Genomic DNA, 24,068 nt, shown 5'->3' with positions numbered 1-24,068 from the left:
CAGCAATATGTTTCTTCAGCTTCCTCTTAGTGTCACTAGGCTACATGAGCTTGTGGCAGTCGGAAAATCCCTCCATACTTTACAGAACAGCACTCTTTATGTTCATAAAGCACTGAAGATCATTCAAAACATGGCACATTACTATTTATACTGATGTGGGTAAAGGTCAATACAGATGTACCTACAAACTAATAGGTTTCAGGAGTTGAAAAAAAATGAGCCAACCTTTGGCCAACCAAAAGGCCATCGGAATTAAAACTCTATTACTGCAAGAGTGAAGAACAGAGCCAGGGTAGGAGTCTTATGTGAGAGATCTCCTTACGCGTCGAATTTCCTGATACAGTTGAACACAGCTGAAGCAAAAGGCAAGATAAAAGTCTGATTATCAAAAATACGGAGGCTTGGTAACATTCCCACTTTGTAGCAGTGCTGAGTTTTTTTGACCGTAAACACTTCCGTTTTCTATTTTTGAGGCATTAGTGCATCCAGCGCATCCTGATAACACAAAGTACGCATCATGATCTCATGCTCAGTCATAACTTCCTATTAATGCTGAAGCACCAAAACAGAAACCCAAAACCAGATCAGGAAAGCCCCTAGCCTGGATAGTCACATGTACTTTTGTGTGACATCAAATTAAAAGGAAATGAAATTCTACAGTACAGCACCCACAACATGACACCACCTCTTGCATACACCTGTTTCTCATATGGAGAAAGACGACGCATCAGAGTTGTCACAGGCTCTGATTTATTGAGTATCAAAGCGAATATAGTCAGTCCCTAAACTTTATACGCAGGAGCCAAAAACCCCAGCCAATTTCCCCAAACAAAATTTCATTTCTCTCTTCTGAGTCTAAACTACATCCTCTTGGCTGCATTCAAATAACAATCTGGCACACGGTATGGCAGGGTGACAAAAGAGCAGGTATGAAAGCTGGAATCCAAGTACTCTTCATCCAATTGGCTGCGCTCTTCATCCAAGTGCAAGAAGGTCAAGATCCTCACTGTAAATCTAGATAATGGAGAGCAGGCTTAGGAAGCACAAATTATGAAGCCTCCCCATCTCCCAAAAGTTTGTGCAGTAACTGGCTTTACAATGCCGAGGTTTTATTGTTGGGAGTTTGAAGTGACCGAACCACATTGTAAACACAGAACACAAGATAAATCCCAACAATTGTTGGTTCATTTGTTGATTGCTCTGCCATAAAGAAATGGAGCTGATTTTCCAAAACAAAATCAATTCCCAAAGCTCGCAAAGGCTTATAAGCTGTCTAAGTGGAATCTGCAGACAGTTCTGCAATAAAAGATGTAACGCGATAAATGACTTCTTACTTCACATCAACAATGTCATAGAGCCTCTTGAGGAAGTCGGTGTCTAGGTGATTATGTTCACCGGTGAGTGTGTGGAAATACACCATCACGTATTCCTTTACTGCGATGTGATCCATTACGTGGATAAAATATAACAAAGCCTAAAGAGAGAGAGAGAAAGAGAGAGAAATACACATCCTAAAATCATCCTAAAAGGTGAACATATGTTGTTGATAAATGAATACATGTAGTAAATTTTACCTTCTCCACATCGATGAGAGTTACTGGAATATTTCTGCCTACAAGCACCATTACGGTTCTGCCACACCTGTCAACACCTGTAGCAAAAAACAAAGCATCATGGGTAAATACATGTGAAAAAGGTCTGGATAACAAACTGTCCAAGCTGCACTCGTCCTCTGTTTTAACCAGGGCCGGCTGTCCGACAGGCAATACGGGCGATTTCCTGGGGCCCGCTGAAAAAGACATCTTTCAGATAAAAAATAAGACTTATTTTAATGAGGCTGCGGTGGTAGGCAAACCATGGCATCAAAACGGTATCTTTCAGGAGCTGAAAAGAGAAAAAAAGAGAAAAGCAGAGGAAGAAAAGCAAGCCCAAAGTAAAGGTATGTTCTACTTTATATTGTTTAAATTCTATGCTAATTTAAAAACATAAAAATTGTCCATCACCCTAAAAATGAACCCACATGAAAAAAAGACTATTATACAATATCATTTACTATAGTACACTGTGGTAAAATTCTTAAATACTAAACAAAATGTACTATAATAAGGTTCAAAAACAGTACACAGAACACTATCACCCTATAGTAATTATTCTGTATTTTCACTTGTCAAATTGCAGTGCTATGACAATTTTTACACCAGTGGGGCCCGATTTCATGGTCTCGCCTGGGGCCCCATAACCCCTTGGGCCGCCCCCTTCCAAATTTTGGAATCCATTCAGCCAGATCAGTTATTAGAGGTCAGATCTAGATATTAATACAATTACAGTGTGCCCCCTTTTAGTCAAGTGCCAGAGTCAATTACTGAGGTCCTGCCAATCAGCAGTGACTAAGGGCCTTTTTATACCTGGTCACTTCATGTGTTGTCTCTGATCCAATAGCTATCTGATTTGTTAAAACTGTTCCATTTACATTAGGCCACATAAATGCGTCTTGGCGAATCGGATATCAATCCGATCTTTTTTTACTCCCGCACAATATGCAAATATTTCTCACCTCATTTCCGGGGTAATTGAAATGGAACACGCTTTGGTGTACGCGATTGCTACAAAAAACAGCATTTACTGTTTGCTGCATTTTCGCTGGCAGCCTGCGCTGGTGGGAAAACGTATTTGTTTCTGGCGCGATGCACGACTCGCGAGTCACCTGCGAGTGACGTACTTCCGTTTGGGAGGAGTATAGCGCTGACGTATGTGGCTTGAACAACCACATGCATTTACACCTGTCCAGTTTCATCTGAAATGCGTCCCAGACCACCTCCTGAAGTGGTTTGTGCGATCTGATTTATATCCGTCTCGAAACCGTTTCGGAGGGCATTTACAACTGGTCTTTTTACCATCGGATAGCTATCGGATCACAGAAAACGCATGTGACCAGGTGTAAAAACCCCCTAAATGACTGTCGTATTATCTTTCAATGACGGGAGTTTGTTTAAATTTCATCTGTAATGAGTGATTACGCCGTTTCGGATAATGCCTACACAGCGACACGGCTGTCTGTTTTATACTCAGTAGGGTAGCTCACCACATACAGCGATGACATTACCTAACCAGGACAACTCAGAGATGATCGAAAACATCACCACAGCAACCATTACTTTGGGGTCTATTTTTGATCCCGAAATTGCAAAGCGAGAGAAACGGATTACAGAATCCCCCGCTGGTGTGCTCAATGAGCTGGAACTAAGGCTTCCTGCCCAGTTAGCAAACACATGCAGTGAGAAGATCCAGCACACACATGTGCACTGAGACACACAATGAGAGAGTAAAAAAAAGAAAGAAAGAGAATGAGTTAGTGTGTGAGGAGAGACAGAGAGAAAAGAGATTAATAAACAAGACATGGATGTGCTCATTAATCCCACATTTCTGGAACGTGATGATACATTCTCTCTCTCTCGCTTGTGCTCTCGCTCTCTCTCTCGCTCTCTCTCGCTTGTGCTCTCGCTCTCTCTCTCGCTCTCTCTCGCTTGTGCTCTCGCTCTCTCTCGCTCTCTCTCGCTCTCGCTTGTGCTCTCGCTCTCTCTCTCGCTCTCTCTCTCGCTCTCTCTCTCTCGCTCTCTCTCGCTTGTGCTCTCGCTCGCTTGTGCTCTCGCTCGCTTGTGCTCTCGCTCGCTTGTGCTCTCTCTCTCTCTCGCTCGCTTGTGCTCTCTCTCTCTCTCGCTCGCTTGTGCTCTCGCTCTCTCGCGCTTGTGCTCTCGCTCTCTCTCTCTCTCGCTTGTGCTCTCGCTCTCTCTCTCTCTCGCTTGTGCTCTCGCTCTCTCTCTCTCTCGCTTGTGCTCTCTCTCTCGCGCTTGTGCTCTCTCTCTCGCGCTTGTGCTCTCGCTCTCGCGCTTGTGCTCTCGCTCTCGCGCTTGTGCTCTCTCTCTCGCGCTTGTGCTCTCTCTCTCGCGCTTGTGCTCTCTCTCTCGCGCTTGTGCTCTCTCTCTCGCGCTTGTGCTCTCTCTCTCGCGCTTGTGCTCTCTCTCTCGCGCTTGTGCTCTCGCTCTCGCTTGTGCTCTCGCTCTCGCTTGTGCTCTCGCTCTCTTGCTTGTGCTCTCGCTCTCTTGCTTGTGCTCTCGCTCTCTCTCTCTTGCTGTCTCTTGAGCAAGTGCATGCTTGCTTGTCTCATATGATGAACAGAAGGCTGGAAAGCTGAAACAGACCTGTTTGGTATAAGGCCTTTAGTGCTGCTATGTCCGAGAGGTCCTCTGCTCGTGCTCTGCACAGCCAGCGGTTATAGCTGCAAGACAATTCAAACTCCTAAGAAAACTTCAATACAGTCATCAAAATGACTAAAATGTGATAAACAAAACTGCAGATAATAGGAAAAGGCAAGACTTAAGTCTTATTTTAGGATTAAAGGTCAACCTGGTATCAGAACCCCAAATCTCAAAGAATGAATGTAACTTCATTTAGAGTTCTTGGAAGTGTACAGTATAGGGAAAGTTCTTACTTCCTCTGGTGCTGTTTCTGTTGGGAAGCTTCAGAGAGCTGACCCTGAAGAATGAGTTTTCGCTGCTTGTCTACATCTCCCTCCATTTTTGCAAAAGCATGATTGCCCACAAGTACCAGGTCAGAGTCTTCAGAATCATGCTCAGAGCCATCTGAAATACACACATGCACACACGCAATCTTGTTGTCGGGAAATGTTCAAGTCACAGACATGATCTACCAAGTCAAAAAAAAAAAATCATAATAAAATTCATAAGTCAGAGACTGAGATGTGGAACCCGATGACTTCTGATACATAATACCTGGCTCTTAAAGGACCACTTCAGTCACAGTGGTACACAAGATGTTTTTAAATCTCTCCTGTTCCAAGATTACCGTAAGCGAGCCTTTTTCTGGTTTTTAAAGGTTTCCAAGAAAAGTCATGGTTGAAAACAGTACCAGACCTCTTTTTTTGAAAAGTAAAGAAAACAGAACCAAGGTGACATCAGGACTAAATTAAATGCAGATGTATTTTCAAGTTGTTGAAAGTGAAATTTTGGTTTTCTGATAACGGCATCATATGATCCTTTTCAGCCACTTAAAAGCATCAGCACTCTTGATTCGTTTTAGGAACAATTTCGCACAGAGAATTTGGGCTGTTCTTCCAGATCATAAACCACAGCACCAAGTCCATGTGGGAGATAGTGTGTGTTTATTTTTACTGGGAGCAGCTATTGCAGTTTGTTTGAGCTGGATCGATAGCTCAGAAGGAGGGGTGGTCACGGGGACACAGCTGGACTACAGGCTACAGGATCTGGGACTGAGAGAATGGCTGGCAAACCTGCGTTGACAAATAAACACATCCATGTAGGCTTACTGACACCAAGCAAACAAACCACTCATCACACAATCCCACATCAGGCACTACAACAACTCACACACAGACCAATAAGGGCTCAGAGTCGGTGGGTTTTGAGTGATTGATCGTGGTGTGCCAGCTGAAAGGGTCTCCTGAGAACACTACTCAGCACTCAGAGCAGGGGATGGATGACTAGAGAGGAAGAAATGGTTCATTTAACAATTAGACTCACCTAAATCCACACCACAGTAACCAGCAGCCGCTCTTACTGCATTAGCAGGACAAACTAAAAGCCTGCTGTTCTACTCCGATATAGATTACTCAACTTTCATCACTGTGAGCAAAACATTTCCCATGAAAATCCACCCTTTCCTTAAAGAAAGACTCTTTGGCAAATCTGATGATGGAAAGCTGGAAACAATGAATATGATTAATAAACGGATTTGGAATACTGTATTAGCAGGTCATGCTTCAAATCCTTAAAGAGTAACACACAAGTCTGCAGTTTAGTCATTTTAAATGCAGAATGGTTTTTGGCTAGAAGGATTTCTCAAGTGATACAGAAAGGAGACGGTCATGTTAAACTATTTGCATAAAAGTTCCAGGCTTTTCAGTTGTGTGTAAAGCTTATTTATTTTCTTGGAGCTGACTAATGATGTTGGAAACATACTGAAACCCAGATGCCAGGTTCTCACCTTCCAGGCTGCCAGGCTTCTCAGTAATGCGGATCTGCCTCTCAAGCACCACAGGTTCCCCCTCAGCATTCCCGATGTCAGCAGGCAGTAAAGGCAGGCTGGCTCTCTCCTCCTCCTTTGAGCGTGGATAATAAAGTGGCAGTAACTTCCTGTACACTGCCTGAAATGCAAACGACAATAAGGGAAAAAAAACAACAACCACACACACCTCAAAGTTAAATGTATATCGGATCAATCACAAGCAAGTGCGGATCAATCGGAGTTTGCACATAATGAACACGCATGCCATGAGCTAAACTGATGCCTTTTGCACCAAAAAACAGACCTCCTCGTTGTCAGACACAGCAAAGACCACAGCCTCTAAGCTTTCTCCATGATACTCCAGAAACCTGCGCACGGTCCCTGATGAAACACATGGACAAAACAAATTATAAACAACTCTTATGTTTTTGTGAATGTGAACGTGTGTGCTTGTGAAAGAGACCTACGTAAGGTTATATGAGTAGCATCTGCGATGGGGTATCCTCTCTTGCCTGTACTGACCACACAAAGCCCCACAGAAGCCATGCCATTCTCTCTGCATTGAGACGTCAACAGAGAGACAATCAGACATCAATTTACATTCTGTGTCTCCACCACACCGGTATGCAAATGATCTATCATTACTTATCATAGTGTACGAGACAGTGTTATAAACAGAGACATTATCATCATTAAAATGTTCCATTTGAACAAAAGCTTCTGCTATTGCTGTTCACACCCAATAGTGCCCAAACAAGCTACACAACTCTGAGTAGAATTAGATAACAGAGCATTGCAACTTCGGTATATCTTCAGATGTTCACTACAAAAGTAGTTCACAGACTCTATACCCATGGTACCCTGCTTTCAGATTTGTTCATTAAAAAAAATTAAAAATTCAACTCTGGTTTCTCAGGACATGTGAGAGAAAGTGCTGGTTGTGTACTAATTTCCCACTATGTGATACATATGTGATACTTACTTGGCCAGTTGCATGACATTTCTATAGCAGCTGTATAAGGAGCTCTCAGCAGCTGTGCGATACTTTGCTTTATATTTGGGGCCAACTGTATGTAAAACAAATCGTGCAGCCAAGTTGAAGCCCTCTGTCATTTTGGCCTCCCCTGTCCGACATCCTGTATAAAACAAAACACACACACACTCCCATCAGAATGTAAAAGATATCAGTTTCATACTGTAATGTGCAAAATACCTCTAAAAATGAAGTGTTGAAAGAGAAAAAACAGGAAATAAGAATACTCGTTTTGCTATGTGCTTGCCTGGAGTCTGTATCCTCACTCAGTAGTGCCCCCTACCTTTCAGTTTAAAAAGTTCCTCCCTGAGCTCGGGGCCAGCGTGTCTGTGAATGCTGTCTGAGATTGGGTTTTTGTCTGTAAGGGTCTCGTTGCTTGTATTCACAATAGCGGTGCAGTTTAAAAGTGCCACATCACCGTTACTGTAATGATAAACACACAATAGGATATTTGTAAGGGAAACTTTAAAATGCACCACATAAACAGCTGAAATAGAACAGGCAAGATTATTAGAACTGCCAGAAAAACAATTCATCCAGTTTTCAAATAAATAATTGTTCCAGTTTAGTAAGAAAATTCTCTGGAGGTCAGATCACTCGTTAATGAACGGGACAGATGTGATCCGAAATATCTTCTGTGCTGCACATGTGCATCACGAGCATAATGGAAAGATATGTGCTTGCTTATATTGTTTAAGTTGTATGCAATGAATAATACCAAAGAGTAACTTCTGTATCAATCGTATTCTTTACAAAAGCAAAATTCAATAAAAACAGCAGTTAGCTTAACTTTAAAGAAGCTATGCAACCAAAGTTGTGCAAAAAGCCTGCAATGTACAGAAGAGGCTAAGGCTGAGCTCATGTCATCACGTGTATGTGCACTAACAAGAATCACAAGGCAGGGGGTTGTGGGATAGCTAAATATATAAAGCTGGGAATACATTGTTCTTCCCTTTTAAGGGTAATTTCTCTACTGCATAATTATTTAAAACCGAATATTATTGTACACAGAACATTACTGCTTAATACTATGGAATTGATACTGATGCTTGTGTAAGGTGTAATGTGACTCACAAGAGTATAATCTTCCTGTTGATATCCTCTCTGAATGGAAATGGAGAAACAGGAGAGTTTACGTCAGTCAGCTCTTCAACATCTTCCCTCTGATAAGACTCCCCTTCTTCCTTGCCATCGATAGTCTCTTCGAGCTGATCCCAGGTGGGAAGTGTGTCCACGCACACAAACTGTGAGCGAGCGCCCAATGGATCCATGTTGCTAATCCCCAGGGCAGCAGTGAACTGAGGACACGATATACAGACACACTTTGTGTTAGCAAACACATGTACAATACATCCCATAGCAAACATGGAGATATTCTAAAATTCATGGGGCGCGTCAGTAAGGGCATCCAGCGTAAAACGTGCCAAATTTAAAACATGCGAATCGTCAGTGGGAATTCTATACAGGATCGGTAAAGGCCTGGGTTAACAACGATCGCCACCGGCGCTGTTGACCTACAGGGTGCCGGCGGGAATTGGACTTCTGTTGGCCGAGGATGGAGAGGAAGGGAAGGGTTCATAGACAGAGAGAAGAGTAAAAGGCAGGAGTATAGGTCTCAGAATATGGACTCAACGTTGGTACAAAGACAGGGAAAAATAGATAGCTGGCAGTCCCCAGATGGAAGAAAGTAGTGATTGGAGACTTCAACGGGCATGTTTGTGAGGGGATCAGAGATGATCATGAGGTGATGGGCAGGTTTGGTGTTAAGGAAAGGAACTTTGCTAAGCAGTTGGAAATGGCTGTGGTTAACACTTATTTCCAGAAGAGAGAGGAACACAGAGTTACATATAGAGTACAGAGTGGAGGTGGGAGCATGCAGAAAGACTACATTCTATGTAGACAAGGCAATCTGAGAGAGATTAGTGACTGCAAAGTGCTAGTAGTAGAGAGTGTATCCAGACAACATCAGTAGGTGATTTGTAGGATGTAGGTGGTCAGGGAGAAAAGGGTAGAAAAAAAGACCAAGTGGTGGAAGTTAAAAAAGGAAGAATATTGTGAGAATTCAGACAAAAGCTGAGACAGGCTTTGGGTGGTCATAAAGAGCTTTCAGATGACTGGGAAACTAGAGCAGCAGTGATCAGGGTGACACATAGGAGGATGCTAGGTGTGTCATCTGGAAGGAGAAAAGAAGATAAGGAAACATGGTGGTGAAACAAGGAAGTACAGGACAGCATTCAGGGGAAAAGGCTAGCTAAAAAGAAGTGGGACTAAAAGGAAGGAGTGTAGTTGCAGTGCAGAGTAAAGAGGGACGTGGCAACAAAAAGGAAATATACGATGAGATGCATGCCAGGCTAGACACCAGGGAAGGCAGGGACTTGTACCGATTAGATAGACAGAGCGATAGAGATGAGAAGGATGTGCAACAGATAAGGGTAATTAAAGATAGAGATGGAAAGGTACCAATAGGAGAGGTGAATCAAGAGTGAAAGGCTGTTGGTCCTGATGACATGCCTGTGGAGGTGTGGAAGTGTCTAAGAGAGACAGCAGTGGAGTTTCTATCTAGATTGTTCAACAGGAATTTACAGAGTGAGAAGATGCCTGAGGAATGGAGAAGTGTTCTAGTGCCGATCTTTAAGAATAAGGGTCATGTGCAGAGTTGTAGCAACTACAGAGGTATAAAGCCACACAATGAAGCTAAGGGAAAGAGAAGGGGAAGCTAGGCTAAGAAAGGAAGTGGATATTTGTGAGCAGCAGTATGGCTCTAGCCCAATAAGAGCACTAATGATGCAATTTTTGCTCTGAGAATTTTCATGGAGAAGTACAGGGATGGTCAGAAGGAGCTGCACTGCGTCTTTGTGGATTTAGTGAAAGCATATGACAGGGTGCCCGAGAGAGGAGCTATGGTACTGTATGAGAATGTCAGGAGTGCAGAGAAGTATGTCAGAGTACCAGGGTAGTTAAGGATATGTATGAGATGAGCATAACAATACTGAGAGGTGCTGTAGGTCAGACAGAGGAGTTCAAGGTGGAGGTGGGGCTACATCAAGGACTGGCTTTAAGCCCCTTCTTGTTTGCTATGGTGATGTGCAGGTTGACAGATGAAGTCAGACAGAAATCTCTGTGGACAATGATGTTTGTGGCTGACATTGTGACCTGTAGTAAGAGTAGAGAGCAGGTGAAGGAACACCTGGAAAGGTGGAGGTCTGCTCTGGAAAAAAAGGAAGGAAAGTCAGTCATAGTAATAAAGAAGAATACACGTGTATGAATGAGAGATAGTGAAGTAGTACAGTGAGGTTACAGGGAGCTGAGGTCAAGAAGGTGCGGGAGATTAAGTATTTGGGGGAAACCGTCCAGTGCGACAGAGAGTGTGAAAAGGAGGTGAAGAGGCACCTCTTCAGGTAGCAGAGATGAGGATGTTGAGGTTCTCTTTAAAAGTGACGAGGATGGACAGGATTAGGAATGAGCACATCAGTGGGACAGCTCAGGTTGGCTGTTTTGGGGACAAGGTCAGAGAGGCTAGATTGAGATGGTTTACACATGTACAGAGGAAGGAGATGGTTATGTTGGTAAAAGGATGTTGGAGATGGAGCTGCCAGGTAAGAGGTAAAGAGGAAGGCCAAAGAGGAGATATATGGATGTGTTAAATGAAGGTAATTGAGAGTAGAGTGTGCAATGGATAGAGTAAAGTGGAAACAGATGATTCGCTGTGGCGACCCCTAATGGGAAAGGATGGAAATAAAAGAACATATTTTAACATTTAAAATATCCTTTTTTGTAAACAACTCTATTATGGCAGTGCAATAGAACAAAAATACATTAAAACTTGAAGATGTTTACACAAAATGCTTACTCCAATAACCAGTTTATTTTTAAAAAGAGGAAAACTGGGTAAATTAACAATTAACCAGATTATATATTCAGTTCACATTTTAATCCAATAAACTGCATTCAATCAGATTTTACAACCTATAATTGCTGTACCTCAAAAAATCGTATTATGACATGTAATTATGTGCAAACATAAGGCTGGCCTTATGTTATAGAATATGACCCTGAACATGTAAAATACAAATGATAAGATATTAGATAAATCACAGCTTATTTTTATGTCACGCTTAATTTACATATCACTACATTTTTATGGTTAGTGGAAAGATGTGTGGTGTTTTTTTTTTTTGCCAAAAGTGAGAAATTTGTCATGTTGAAAAATGTGTAAATTTGCGCCCTCTTCAGTTTATGAGGTGAACTTTCTACTAATGCATGTTATGGTTGCAATTATTAAATGGCTGCCACCATCGAGATGTCCTGATTCAGGTTCATTACCTCATAACAGGCCACAGGATGTTTATTTCCTGTGAGCTGTATGAGTATTGCTGAAATGTGAGGAAGTTGAGTGTTGCACCCTAGAAAACTATTGACATTTGCACAATCACATCTTTCTGCAGTCTGACACACAGTCCAAAGCCTGTGTTTGAATACTGGAACAAAGTCAATCTTGTTGAGAAATCTGAGTTTCTAAATTTTATTACACAAGGAGAAAGGGTTGACGAGAAATGTTTAGACAAGACACACTTCTATTCACCAACCTACCATGTTAAACTCAGCAGTGAGTGTCTGTTTGCTTTGGGCTCATGAACCAACAGGTTTGTTTGTCCTGACAACAACTAACAATCATACAGCCTCAAAAACAGTTCAATCTCCATTCAGTCCAACATATAAACCTGTAGGTTTATTGCAGTTGTTCTTGTATTCCAAATGATTTGGGTAAAACCTTCACTGAAACCTCACACTAAGATCAGCTGACGTATTTAAACACTGTCTTAGTTTGACCATCTCCAAATAAGCCACAGTTCCGCCAGGTTTGATCATTTGCTCATTAAGAAATATCTACAAAACCTAGACACCCTGATAGAGTCTCAACGTCAGCTGAGTTTTGTGTGGAAATTTAATTTGGGGCTTTTCTTTATCCTACTTATTCAGATCACGTGGAGCACAAGAACACATCTACAGATACGTGTCATTTCAGGAAGCAATCATGTAAACAAATTTATTATGCTTAAGGCTAATTTAGGAAACAGAGTCACGACTTCAGGAAATATCATTTATGACGACTGATATATAAAAAAGCAACAAAAATTGTGTATTGAAAAAGTAAACCGGTTAAAATAGACCTTCGACACAAGTATACTTACCTCTATATACCTAATGAAACAGTGTAAACAAAGTGAAGCCCACTGTTCTATGCTAAGCTAAAGCGAACACACAACAAACAATACACAGCTAACTCTAAGTCTAACGGTGAGAGTGCCTTTTATAATATTCCAATAAGATCAGCATAACAAAAACGTTCTTTAGCGAGCTCACACTTAGTGACATTTCATTATACGTGCAATTACTAGTGACTTGCTCTGCGTTATGTAGCGCGTGGGGTCAGCTGATTCTCAGTTAAAAAAAAAAAAATACACGTTCACTTCCGGAACTGTCTGCGTAAGGGATCCTCGCAAAAGTCTCTACATCTGTTAGACACGAAATGGGTGCTATTAATTTGTACAGTGTGTGATTTCTCCCAGGTGTTTGAATTATTCTTCCAATGCAACCAAACCTATATGAAATAAAAAAGAAAACGTATATGTTCAAACACGTTTTACAGTTGAAGGAAACTCACATTTCGGACATATTGTCAGAACTGCCTAGGATACTGAAAGACCAAAGTAATCGAATTTACGTAAAAAAGTAAAAAAAAACCCCACAATATAACAATACAATAGAAGCAACATCAATGTAGATGATTTAAATTAGTTATTCATACTCATATTAACTCATAGTAGTTAATGAGTTATCCATAAAGTGTAATCAAACGTTAGAATCGATGTGTTTGATCGATTGCTTCAGACTTTATTGAACAACGCACATGTCTGCCCTGTGTGGATGATGGACGTTCTCCTTAGACCCTTCATAAAAAAAACATAATACTAATTAAATTAAAAAGAAAGCGTTAACGGTAGGTGGATTGCTAATCATATCAAGTGATATACTTCATTTGTGGAACCTAGCACGTGGTACACATGGAGCCATGGGTCCTTAGCGTCGAGCTTCACCACAACATTCTTCTTTACTGCATAGTAACACGGGTTTAATGAAAGTTTAGAAATAACAATATTTAAGTAAGTTATTAAGATAGCTGTCGGATACGGAATATCGTTATGAATTGTGTTACAACGTCGAAAACACGTCCAGATATCTGATAAGACCCAAAGCTTGTTAGCTAATGTTAGATCCTTTGATCTGTTAATGAAAGCACTAGCTGTATTAAGGGTGCGATAATGTTTTCAGGCTTGTAATGATGTTTCTTCTCTGTTCGAGGGTTAGGGGAAAGCCTTGATCATGGGATTGACGAAACAGTACCTACGCTACGTGCCCAGTGCAGTGTTCGGTCTGATCGGCAGTCAGAAGGCCAACGTGGTGTTTGTGCGGCTGAGAGGAGGAGAACATGGCCGCTATGTGGCTCTAGGAGCCTGCGAGCATGTGTTCATATGGGATGTGCGCAAAGCTGAGAAGGTACAAATTCAAAATGAAAAGTTTCTCAGTCTAAGAAAGACACAACACACACGTACAATCAACTGTATGGACTGCAATAACTCACACCAAATACACACTTTTCCAATTTACATCCATCACTACAGCACCATCATATCAAACTGTTTACATGCTGTTTTACACACTGTTTTTGCTCTTTGCACATGCTGTCTCACATTTCAGTCCATTGCTGTTTTGCACAATACTTCATGTAACTGCTGCTATAACAAAGTGTTCTTTCCAGTATTTCTGCACACGGTCGGCACTGTTTTTTTCGGTACTCTTCTGTGTGATGTCTTGTGTCTTTTGCCCTGCACTGTCTTTCTGTCTCTTGCCCTGCACTGCATGTCTGTATTTCTGTCTCTTGCCCTGCACTGCATGTCTGTATTTCTGTCTTTTGCCCTGCACTTTCTTGTTTGTCTTGTCTCACACTGTTTGCACCAGGTTGCACAGATGCACTTTATGTATCTAGGACTAACTTACTAAGTCCTTATAGTGCTGTCTTTGTTTTATGTAGCACCTGGTCCTGGAGAAATGTCTCATTTCACTGTGCACTGCAACAGCTACTTGACTGACCAATACACATTTCTCTCTATATTTTTCATGTATAAGCATTTACACAACACACCAGGATGCTGCCTGTTACAGAATGGTGAATGATTTACAAAATGAAGTGCCTGTGTTTCACATCACTTATCTACAAGTCTTTACTGAAGAGCACAGCTCTTTGTGCACTACTGTTTTGTAGTGTACTGTCTGTCTATATTGTACTGTTTATTTTGCAGTCTCTTGTCTTCTCACTGTCTGCGCATGTGTGTACACATGTACTAGTCCCTAGATCCCTATTATTTGATGTAGCTTTTTGTCAGTATATAGCACCATGTTCCTGGAGGAATGTTGTTTCATTTCACTATGTGAACTATTTAACATGTAGCTGCACCAGATATATATGGTGGAAATGACAATAATTACTTGCTAGTTTTAAAGGGAAATCACCAAACATTGTGTATCTTTTGCAGTAATATGAAGTGATTAATGATGTAGTGTTGTTTTTTGTGTTTTGCCGGGAACACTCAGCTGGTTTACTCATTCAATTTCACTGTTTTTTTTCTTTTCTAGATTCTAATTCTTGAGGGGAAAAAGCATGAGGTAACATATCTCTGCCCTTCTCCTGATGGGATCCACATAGCTGTGGGTTATGAGGATGGCAGTGTGCGGATCTTCAGCCTTTTAAATGGTGAAAGCAATATCTCTTTTAACGGACATAAGTCTGCTATCACAGTCATGCATTATGACACGTTGGGAGCGCGACTTGTTACTGGCTCCAAGGTGAGATGAAAGACTCTATGATTCATTCTTTGCAAAATTGTTAACTCTCTTCTGAAACAGCTACTGAAAGCCAATAAGAAGTGCCTAGAACTTTTTAGAAATCTGCTAAAATTATCCTTTTTTTTTTCTCCCTGTAGGACACAGATGTGATTGTGTGGGACATAATAAACGAGTCTGGTTTGTATAGACTCAAAGGACACAAAGATGCCATCACACAAGCTTTGCTCTTAAAGAACAAAAATGTGCTTGTCACAAGGTGAGTTAGTTCAAGGGTTATAAACAGTTATTGCAAGGTAATATAACAATATGGCTAACTTTAATCAGTAAAATGGAAAATTAAAAAAAAAAAAAGACTTGCATAAGTGTTTGCATTTTCATAAGCAAATTAACATACTGCTCTCTTTTACCCCAGCTCAAAGGACAGCTTTGTAAAATGGTGGGATTTGGACACCCAGCACTGTTTTAAGACCATGGTGGGCCACCGCAGTGAGGTGAGCAGAATTACTCCACAGTACATGTCAGAAAGTCAAACACATTTAAACGCCATTTTGAGATCACTTTAGGTTCAAACAAAGCTTGTATCATAGTGTAAAGTACTTACGTTTTTTGCTGCTTTTGTGGGATGGTATTTTGTGCTGTATCATGAATGAAGGCTGCTGTGTTCTGTAGGTGTGGGGAATGGTTCTGTTGAACCAGGAGACCAGGCTGCTGACTGGCTCTGCTGACAGTGAACTCCGAGCCTGGGACATCGATTACCTAGAGGAGGTAAGCACTTAAATAATTCCAAAGGGCTTAGGGTTAGGCTTAGGCCTTTGGTTGGTCCATTTTATGGAAAAGACAACACAGCTTATTAAAAGTAGGGTCTCCGATTTTTGAAAGCCAATGTTGACATATTCAATCACCAAAACAAACATGTCCCTAACCCAGATGGGTTCCACCCCTGTATTGATAGCTCCGCCTACACACGCAACCCAGGCAACTAATGGAAAGAAATGTGACTTTATCATAGCTCAAGGGAAGAACAACACGACAAGCAAAAATGACACACAAGCATAATCATGCAAAGGACGGCATATATTAGTTCTGTGAAACAAAGCAAAACCAACGTTACTCACCTATCGAGAAGGAAAAAACGCCTCGGCAACTTAAGTTGGCCACGCTGTTACTACACAAAACACAGTTGTAGCTGCCTCTCTACATTACTACGATAGAAAAGAGGTGTTATTTGTGTAGTAACAGCGTTTAGCTCAGGAGTTATTGACTCGGGAAACTCCAATCTGTGAATATGCGCCAACTTCCCGCTCCTTCAGTTCTCTCCAGCGCTGGAAAGCTGATCCTATATTAACACGGGTCCTTATTCTTGCCTTTCTTCGCTTTCTTTCTTTGTTTTTATCCTCCATGTCAATTTTAAAACTGCTTTCTGCTATTGTCACACATGCGCACTGAACACTCTCTCTGCCCATATTGACAAGACCCGCCCCTTTCTGCTCATTGGCTACACGTTTGTTTTGTTTTTTGTTTATTTTTTGGCCCGGCATTTCTCAAAAATCAGAGACCCTGCCTTTAATTAACAAGCTGCAAAACAAATTTAAGTCCTCAGTTATTCACAAGCATACAATATTAAAAGCATAAAGCAGTCTAAAATCTGAATTATTGTCATGTAGTGTTTTATTCTATCCAACCAAATAGAGTGGTGATTATTCTGGAGTTGCCTGTATGTAGCAGAAATACTGAAATATTAGTAATGTGTTTAGTTTATGCTGAATAATTACATTAATACACCATCTCTCTTCAGGGTAAAGAAATAGGGGAGCCACAGAAGAAGAAAGGCAAATGTCTCGTTGGTGTTGGTGGTGAAGAGGAAGAGGAAGAACCTAATGAAGTGCCAGAGGATGTAATATCTCCTCATTGACATAATAACACATTTAATTTATAGCAAGGGCAGCATTGCTCTCCAAGCATTTGTCTGTTTCTTTGCACTACAAGATTGCTCTTTTTATGGCGTGTTCTTCACAGCAGTTTTCCCTTCTCTTGGCTTTTTTTTTACAGAGAATCCTCAGCTGTACGAAAGCTGGATCTGTTCTGAGAGAAGCCAGAGACCGGGTTGTGTCCTTAATAGCCGATCCCAAAGCTAAAGTCTTGGCATGTCATGTATGTATATTCTGTGATTTTTCATATGAAAGTTATTTCCAGGTAAATATTTTAAATACACATTTGCAGTATGTTTTTGATTCACCTAATCAATTATATCTGTAGGGTCTTGACAACACTTTGGAGATCTTTGCTGTGCTGTCAGAGGAAGACATTCAGAAGAAAATGGAAAGGAAGCTGAAAAAGGCCAAGAAGAAGGCCAAGTATGTAACCAGGATTTTCCATTTAAAAAAGGCTTTTAATCCTTTTAACTTATTGATATCTGCTGTTTCTGGGCCAGGTCTCAGGATGGTGGTGCTGATGCAGAAGATATAGTTGTGGAGCGCAAGCTGACGGATGAGATCCAAAAGCTTGCCAGTATAAAAGCGTCCTCTAAGATCAGGTCAGTGCTCTTCGACATTAGATGGATGATATAGTCTTAGATATTTTATTTAGACTTATATATATTTTACACTTATATATGCGCACTCATTATATATCTCAGGTCGGCAGACTGCCTGCTGTTTCCTAATGGGGAGATGAAAGTGGCTCTGCTGCTGCAGAATAACACAGTTGAGACCTACAGTCTAAAGACAACAGAGAAGAACCCTACAGGCTCCAAGACGTCTCGACTTACCCTGGGTGGCCACCGCACAGATGCCAGGACTCTGTCTTTCAGCTCAGACAACATTGCAATCCTGTCTGCCTCTGGAGACACTGTCAAAGTCTGGAACAGGTCATTCTCAGGACATCTAAGTCTGTTTCATTTACTGTCATCTAAACCTGATTGTGTTGAGGAAATCATGATCTGGATATTTAGATGGATTTTGAACCTTTCTTTTAGTTTTTTTGGGGTGTTTAACCATAAATCTTTTTTGTCCCAGGGCCACTTTGCAGGTGATCCGCACCATGGCATGCGATTACGCGCTCTGCTCACTGTTTGTGCCTGGAGATAGACAGATCATTATAGGAACTAAGGTATATCACAGCAACCTTTTCTTTTATTGGATTAGGAAGTGAGTGAAGCAGGATTATACAGTAGATTCCCCTATTTTATAGACTCTAATAGTCTGCTTTTCATTCACAGAGTGGAAAGATTCAGATCTTTGATTTGGCCTCAGGCAGCCTGCTGGAGACTACAGAAGCTCATGAGGGAGCTCTGTGGTCCATCTGTCTCTCTCCCGATCAGGTACCAGACTGAGTACTTTTAACACGTGCAACTGTCGTTTTTTTAAATGTCGTTGTATATTGTAACATTAACGTATTTGCCTTCACTTGAATGAAGGGACCCAAACTTGTGCCAGTATGCACCAGTGCATCCGAACCATGCCGGAAAAATGCCTACACCCAACTGTTTTTTCCTTTGTCCCTCTTCTATACGTCATCAATTCATATGAGGACCATCTAAAGAAATGATGTAGAGGATTATCATTTTTGCAAAAATGCTGAAGTGTGTATCTGTGTGTGTTCAGAGAGGAATTGTAACCGGAGGAGCTGACAAGATGGTGAAATTCTGGGATTTTGAGCTCATAAAGGACAAAGAATCCGGAGCCAACAAGTGAGGAAGGCTTTGTCTGCTTACCATATCTCTTCACGTGATTTGTTAATGTATAAATTAAGGCTTTATGTATGACTGCTACCTGTATATTACTGCAGGAGACTGACAGTGAAACACACTCGCACACTACAGTTGGACGAGGATGTGCTGTGTGTGCGCTACAGTCCCAATCAGAGACTGTTGGCAGTCTCTCTCCTCGACTGCACGGTGAAAATATTCTACACAGACACGTTAAAGGTATTTAGAAGAGCATGAGGCATATGAACGTCTGTGTCAGGAAAGCATGATCACACTGAATTTGAAAAGTGACAGATCTGTTTCTTTCTCCAGTTTTTCCTGTCTCTATACGGACATAAACTGCCTGTGCTGTGTTTGGACATTTCACATGTAAGTCTTTCATCTGACAATCTACAATAATGATATTAATTGCTTAAAAGTTTTATCATGGTTTATTATCATATTTATACCTCAGCATTGGTTAATCCTGTATTCTGATTGGTCAGATGGTGTTGACTAACTTCCTAAAATGGCAGGTCAGACAATAGTGGAGGCTATAAGACAAATCACATGTTTATTAATGCACTCATAAAGTGTTGGTTATAATAGCAACAGCTCACATAGGGATTTATGTGACCGACACTACTCATAAACTCTTGTGGTTTTTCCACTAATGTGCCGTGCTTTTTTTTTTTTTTTTTTGTATTATTAACAAAAAACACTTCACTGATGTTCATTAACATTAAATGTAACTATAAATGGATAAAATAAGTGTCATTCTGTAATTAGGGAAAGGTGTAAAACACTTCAGGTAGTGCTGCTATTGGAGAAAATAATCAATTCAGAAATCCGACATCGTAGATTATTTTCCTATCACACCCAAGGCCCCATCCCTCCTTATACACACACACACACACACACATTCTCACCTACACACACATTCTCACCTACACACACACACACACACACACACACACACACACACACACACACACACACACACACACTTTTCTGGATTAATTCGTTTTATTTTTCTGGTTTATTATGGATATCAGATATTTACTCACAATCAGCATTCTGGCAAATTTGACATAGGAAGAATGTTAGTTAGTAGAATATCTGCCTGCAGTTGTGTATTAGTAGTGGATATTAATAATTCAGAGGAGGTGGAACTTTGACTGAACTCCCATCCCTACAACATAAAACTGATATTAGTATCCACAATAACTGTAGTGTATGTTAAATGTTCTAGGATATTGTAAATATCTATAGAAAACATGTGCATAAAGTTCATTTAAGATAATTCTTTGTGTTTTAGGATAGTGCACTGATAGCCACTGGATCAGCAGACAGAAACGTGAAGGTCTGGGGTTTGGACTTTGGTGACTGCCATCGCTCGATGTTTGCACATGATGACAGGTTCTAGATGTTTCTGCTGCTTTTACAATATTATGTCCCTCTGTTTACTGTTAGTATAGCTATTGATCCCGAAAGACCTGGCTTACAACATCTTTAAAGTCGTTACTCTCGGATTATAACTGTCAGATTATAAGCGTGGTCATTTCCTTCCTTCAATCTGCTTTTAGTTAGTCGTTATCTCTTCTTGTGTGTGTTCATCTCCTGTATTAGTGAAAATTCCCAAGATGTTAATGATGTTGATGATGTCATCCCAGATGGTCAATATTTGCCTTCTTCTCCCTTTCCAGTGTAATGTTCCTTCAGTTCGTCCCCAAAACCCATCTGTTTTTCACAGCCGGAAAGGACAGAAAGATCAAACAGTGGGATGCTGATAAGTTTGAACACATCCAGACCCTGGAGGTGATTATTTTCTAACAGAACAGGCTATTTTCCATATGCATGTGTTAGAGGTAAATGGATATACTTTGGGTTACATGGCGAAAATGCAGTCTGTTGATACTGACTTTAGGGCTGAATGTGTGATGAACAGAACACAGTCAATAGGCAGCAATGGTTAATTGTGTTCTTTTCTTCTCGGCTTCAGTCAATACAGTGACGGAAGAAAACACACCTGTACAGAGGCTTTATTAGTTTCCTTAACATTTGACTTCTTGGCCTTGTTTTTTAGGGACACCATGGTGAAGTATGGTGCCTGGCCATCAGTCCCAGTGGAGACCACGTTGTCTCTTCCTCTCATGATAAGTCCCTCAGACTTTGGGAGAGAACCAGGGAGCCTATTATCCTAGAGGAGGAGAAAGAGATGGTGAGTAGCTTTAGCACTGATGGTGATCATGGAAACCTGGTAAAACCATAGCATCTTGCTAATAAAAGCAATACATCCCTCCTTTGTAATCTTTATGCTAATCATAACCCAGCAATAAAAATAATGATTCAATATAAGTTCTTAGCATGTGTAAGATGTCACTGAACAACCTTGGGCAATTACAAATTTCACTTATTCTGGATATCTGACCTTTCCCAGGAAAGAGAAGCAGAATTTGAAGAATCTTTAGCCAAAGGAGATGAACCTGTGGTATGTAATAGTGTCGGCCTGTACAAATCACTTTTCTGTTTCTTTTAAAACTATAAACCGGTGTAACCTTAATCTTCCTGTTTCATCCAGGTCCCCGGCGAAGCCAAAGGCGAGGCCGAGCCTGCAGGGAAGAAGACTATAGAGACAGTTAAAGCTGTGAGTTAGCCAGAACTTTTGCCTATTTATTAAGTTTGAATCTCTTTTTCTTATTTGTTCTGAACGATTTCTCAAAAACATCCATCCAGGCGGAGCGTATAATGGAGGCACTGGAGCTCTACAAAGAGGAGAGCAAGAAGTTAGAGAAGCACAAGGTTGCCTGTGAGGCGGCAGGGAAGCAGGTACGGCTCATCTTCCATACAAACAGGGCTTGGGAATGTGATGTAATGTCATGCTGTGAAGATCCAGCTTACTGTTGGGTTAAGAAAAATAAAAAACATAAACTATATATATGTACTTTTATATTTTTTCCTGTGTGGCTATAAAAGCAGCATCTCCGAGGTCTTTGAGATGAAACAAACACTGAAGGTTTTACTTGCCTTTTTAGTTAAATAAAGAAGACACAAGTTATTTGTGAAGGATTAGGTCTTCAGATTTAGAGTTTCCATCCAGTCTTTATAAGGAGCAGATAACGTGAGGAAGACGTCTGGTCTGACATTATAACACATCTGTCCCGAATGCAACATGACATGACCTCTATTCCCGAGCTGCACACATGCTCACAATATACACTCCTATTCGAATAGTAAACTAGTGTCTGCATGCTGCAGTGTTGATCTCTAGATTTTAATGCTGGATTTGCACTTTACCCTTTGATTACGAACCCACTTTTCTTTTGCAGTTACCTCCACCGACGATGAACCCGATTCTTGTGGCTTATGGTAGTGTCTCGGTGAGAATTTTTGAACTACATACAGTACATGATCCAGACATTTTTGTTTGGATTTCTGTGACACAAAGAACTAGGTATTGATTCTAAAAGCAGCAGTTTTACAGACAATCTCTGGTTAAAAAAAAAAAAAAGTCAGCACACAAGAATTTTGAGTTGTAATAAAAGCAGCAAATTCCTGGATTATTGGTATACTAACTAGACTCTTATCGGATGCCCCACAGCCTTCTCAATATGTTCTGGATGTCATTAAGAAGGTCCGGTCCAGGTAAGGGAACATTTCTCACTCAAACACATTGTGCAGAATGCAAGCATATTGCATACTGTTCAGGCACTGATACATCGGTGTGTACTCACCATTTACATCAGCGTGAATAGCTTAAAGGTAAAATGTAAATGTTACAAAATCATCTTATCGGAAATTACTAAAACCAACCATAAACCACGTAGCTTGTTTCCAACATTAAGAAGTCTCTAATTAGATGCAAGTCTATTTGTTCATCCGCCTTTTTTTTCTTTAATAAACACTGAAGAATTATTTATACACACACATAAATATATATTTTAATTCTTCAAGAAACTTCCAAGAAGGAATTGTGAAGATAAAGTTAAAGCTCCAGCTCTTTACCTACAGAAGTGTAAATCATATTGAAGAGTGTATTTATATTAAATGTATGAGATGAATGCTTGCTACTTTATACGTGGTGATAAATCTTCTGAATTTCAGTGAGTTGGAGGTGTCTCTGCTGGTGCTGCCGTTTCCTTATATCCCTGATCTGCTCTCACTCTTAAACACCTACATACAACAGGGTCTGGAGGTAGAGCTGGTCTGCCGCTGCCTCTTCTTCTTGCTCAGGTATTTAAAAAAAAAAAGAACAGATTATCAGTTATCATGAAATAAGGATATTCTTCGTTGAGAGAACCTATGGTCTGGAGCTGACAACTCACTACACTGGGACCAGAAATAATAGGAGATTTGTTACCTCTTAATACTCTTATTTTTAAATACTGTGCAGCCTCTACTAGTTTATTATTTCAGTCGGAACTTCAAACTCCCAAATATTTTGGGCTCAAGATTTCATTTAGTATAGATTTATGTGCTGTGTTTTTAAAAAATTTAGCCTAAATGTTTTCTCCACATAAAACCTAGTCTGATAATAAAGCCTAGCAGAGAGATTGCTGAACTCTTGAGAATAATATAAAAAGTTGTACATAGGCGTCTGTTGGAGCACAAACTGTTGCCTTTTTATGTTGACGTCCTTAAAAAATACACACTTGCTGAGTTTAATAGATATCAAAGGCTCCCATACAGTGTATGAACAAATATGATTTTGTTCTAATCAGTTTTAGGAACATTAGCTCTTATTCATTAAATCATGAATGAATGAATAAATTGTAAACATCAAAATGAGTGACAATTTGAACACAACTGTACACAGCTGTATTCAGCAAGACACCTCACTGAAGCTGGATGAAATAAGAGGCTGCAATGCACATGTGACTTATTACGTCTTAACTATATAACGTATTGCTTGTATTCTGTTGAAGAATCCACTTTGGGCAGATCACCAGTAACCAAATGCTGCTGTCAGTCATTGATGAGCTGAGGACAAACACAATCTCCAAAGTGCGGGAGATAAGGGTACGTATGTCTCACCGCTAACAAGCAAGGCTGTCTCTGTTAGACGGACTGCTTTACTCATTCTGTCCCTCTGCCTCAGGATGTTCTGGGCTTTAACAGCGCAGGCCTTCAGTTCCTGCAGCGGGAGATTGAGAGCAAAGAAGATGTGATGTTCTTTGCTGATGCCACAGGTCGCTTTGAGGAGAAAAAGAGAAAGAGAAGAAAGAGAGAACGAACCATACTGACCATCACATGAATCAGTTCACAGAAAACAACAGGCCATATAGATAATTTTTATAAGCTTGGATTTGAATTCTAACTCTTTTTGTCAAATTCTACTTTTTCCTAAAAGATTTCAGTCACAAGCCCTTTGTCTGATTCCTTTTTTTTTTTTTTTTTTTTTTT

General features: G+C 40.6%; 2 protein-coding genes across 6 annotated transcripts in view; one reads left to right on the top strand and one right to left on the bottom strand.

Annotated features, from left to right (window-relative positions):
- The window catches only part of gdap2 (ganglioside induced differentiation associated protein 2), a 21,436-nt gene extending 8,478 nt beyond the window's left edge, over positions 1-12,958 (bottom strand). The window contains exons 1-11 of one of the 3 annotated variants that reach the window (XM_027164265.2): positions 12,935-12,958; positions 8,150-8,373; positions 7,359-7,498; positions 7,025-7,178; positions 6,510-6,598; positions 6,347-6,423; positions 6,022-6,181; positions 4,490-4,640; positions 4,200-4,276; positions 1,575-1,651; positions 1,335-1,474 (exon numbers count right to left, since the gene is read on the bottom strand). In XM_027164265.2, coding sequence (XP_027020066.1) covers positions 1,335-1,474; positions 1,575-1,651; positions 4,200-4,276; positions 4,490-4,640; positions 6,022-6,181; positions 6,347-6,423; positions 6,510-6,598; positions 7,025-7,178; positions 7,359-7,498; positions 8,150-8,346 — 1,262 coding nt within the window. In that variant the 5' untranslated portion in view covers positions 8,347-8,373; positions 12,935-12,958. Of the gene's footprint in view, positions 1-1,334; positions 1,475-1,574; positions 1,652-4,199; positions 4,277-4,489; positions 4,641-6,021; positions 6,182-6,346; positions 6,424-6,509; positions 6,599-7,024; positions 7,179-7,358; positions 7,499-8,149; positions 8,374-11,665; positions 12,234-12,267; positions 12,526-12,934 lie in introns of those variants that run through there. The other 2 variants (XM_027164264.2, XM_027164263.2) reach the window with 2 other exon arrangements.
- Positions 12,922-24,068, top strand: wdr3 (WD repeat domain 3). Of its 3 annotated transcripts, none has more exons than XM_047814599.1 (27): positions 12,922-13,076; positions 13,439-13,633; positions 14,771-14,980; positions 15,118-15,236; positions 15,393-15,471; positions 15,650-15,745; positions 16,776-16,874; positions 17,030-17,131; positions 17,237-17,334; positions 17,412-17,513; positions 17,616-17,846; positions 17,995-18,088; positions 18,198-18,299; positions 18,583-18,668; positions 18,767-18,905; positions 18,999-19,055; positions 19,984-20,084; positions 20,372-20,483; positions 20,752-20,886; positions 21,106-21,156; positions 21,247-21,312; positions 21,402-21,494; positions 21,995-22,045; positions 22,267-22,310; positions 22,770-22,898; positions 23,591-23,684; positions 23,764-24,068. In XM_047814599.1, the coding sequence occupies exons 2-27, from the start codon at positions 13,460-13,462 to the stop codon at positions 23,917-23,919; spliced, it is 2,820 nt and encodes a 939-aa protein (XP_047670555.1). In that variant the 5' UTR covers positions 12,922-13,076; positions 13,439-13,459; the 3' UTR covers positions 23,920-24,068. The 3 variants fall into 3 exon arrangements, with proteins under 3 accessions (XP_047670555.1, XP_047670556.1, XP_047670557.1); XM_047814600.1 differs by having other exon boundaries at positions 12,932-13,076; positions 13,445-13,633; XM_047814601.1 differs by lacking the exon at positions 12,922-13,076 and adding an exon at positions 13,087-13,239.

The sequence above is a fragment of the Tachysurus fulvidraco genome, chromosome 6 (genome assembly GCF_022655615.1).
Source record: "Tachysurus fulvidraco isolate hzauxx_2018 chromosome 6, HZAU_PFXX_2.0, whole genome shotgun sequence".
Lineage (NCBI taxonomy): Eukaryota > Metazoa > Chordata > Actinopteri > Siluriformes > Bagridae > Tachysurus > Tachysurus fulvidraco.
The sequence above is the reverse complement of the archived record's forward strand: the minus strand, read 5'-3'. Positions and strand labels throughout refer to the sequence as shown.

Coding starts and splice junctions, on each gene's coding strand:
- wdr3 (XM_047814599.1), top strand. CDS start 13,460: ATGGGATTGACGAAACAGTACCTACGCTACGTGCCCAGTGCAGTGTTC. Junction 14,981..15,117: donor GACTTGTTACTGGCTCCAAG/GTGAGATGAAAG, acceptor TTCTCCCTGTAG/GACACAGATGTGATTGTGTG. Junction 20,887..21,105: donor TAGAGGAGGAGAAAGAGATG/GTGAGTAGCTTT, acceptor GACCTTTCCCAG/GAAAGAGAAGCAGAATTTGA.